Below are 998 nucleotides of genomic sequence, written 5' to 3' on the forward strand. Positions count from 1 at the left end.
AAAAAATTGGACTTTTTAATTCAAGTTCTGGTTTTTTTGTTTAATCTTTTTTTACATGCACCCGTGCCTAACTATTTGGAAAGGGCACCATATTTTTTGTAGGTGAGGACATTACTCTATTTGCACATATATAATACATGGTTATACTCTTACGTTTAGATATCAGTAATTGATAAAAAACATTGATGTTTCATTTAGTGAACATTGGGCTGTTCTCGACGTAAAAGGGCAAGTTATGGTATATTGTCTACAACGGTGACTCAGACTATGTTTTAGTGTGTAAACTGTTTTCTGTCTATGTTTTCTCACACCCTGCCTTCTGACATGATTAACCAAACTCAAAAATCAAAATCTGTGAACTCTGGCACTGGAATGCAATTGCTTTTTTGTTGTACAGAACAACTGATAACAACTGTTGCATTTATACCACATGCAAATCTCAAAGCATACAGACACTGGCACTAGAATGCAATTGTTTTTCTGTTGTATAGAACAACTGACAGGAACTATATATTAGTGCGGTTAGGTTTGGTTACAAAGTATGGATGCTGTGTGGCAACCATGGCTACCCATATCATATGATTACTTATCAAGGTAAGGAAATCCACGCATCGAAAGTGCCATTCAGCACCAGAGTTATCAGTAATATAGTTGACATTATTCAAGAATACTCCAATACCAAAAGGCATACGTTGTATTTTGACAACTTTTTCAACAATTATGAGCTGCTGGTAAAGTCATCCGGATTGAAAATGAGAGCTATTGGAACCACCCGACCATGCCGCAGCAATGGTGCTGACGCAGTGATGTTGCCGGACAAACAGCTAATGAAACAAAAGCGAGGTGCTTATGACTTTTGAAGTGATGGAAATGTGAATATAGTTATATGGCATGATAATTCCATCGTCAGAATCGTCAGCAACTTCCTGACACACAGGCCGTTGCGCAATACGCAACGAGGCCAACGAATTGAAGTACAAATGCTGAACATTGTAAGA

At 37.7% G+C, this 998-nt stretch overlaps 1 protein-coding gene across 1 annotated transcript; it reads left to right on the forward strand.

Moving 5' to 3' along the window:
• Positions 1-545: 545 nt before the first annotated feature.
• Positions 546-860, forward strand: Tsp_14446 (putative piggyBac transposable element-derived protein 1). Its single transcript, XM_003367974.1, has one exon. The coding sequence runs from the start codon at positions 546-548 to the stop codon at positions 858-860; it is 315 nt and encodes a 104-aa protein (XP_003368022.1).
• Positions 861-998: the final 138 nt, after the last annotated feature.

The sequence above is a fragment of the Trichinella spiralis genome (assembly GCF_000181795.1).
Source record: "Trichinella spiralis strain ISS 195 chromosome Unknown Scfld3343, whole genome shotgun sequence".
Lineage (NCBI taxonomy): Eukaryota > Metazoa > Nematoda > Enoplea > Trichinellida > Trichinellidae > Trichinella > Trichinella spiralis.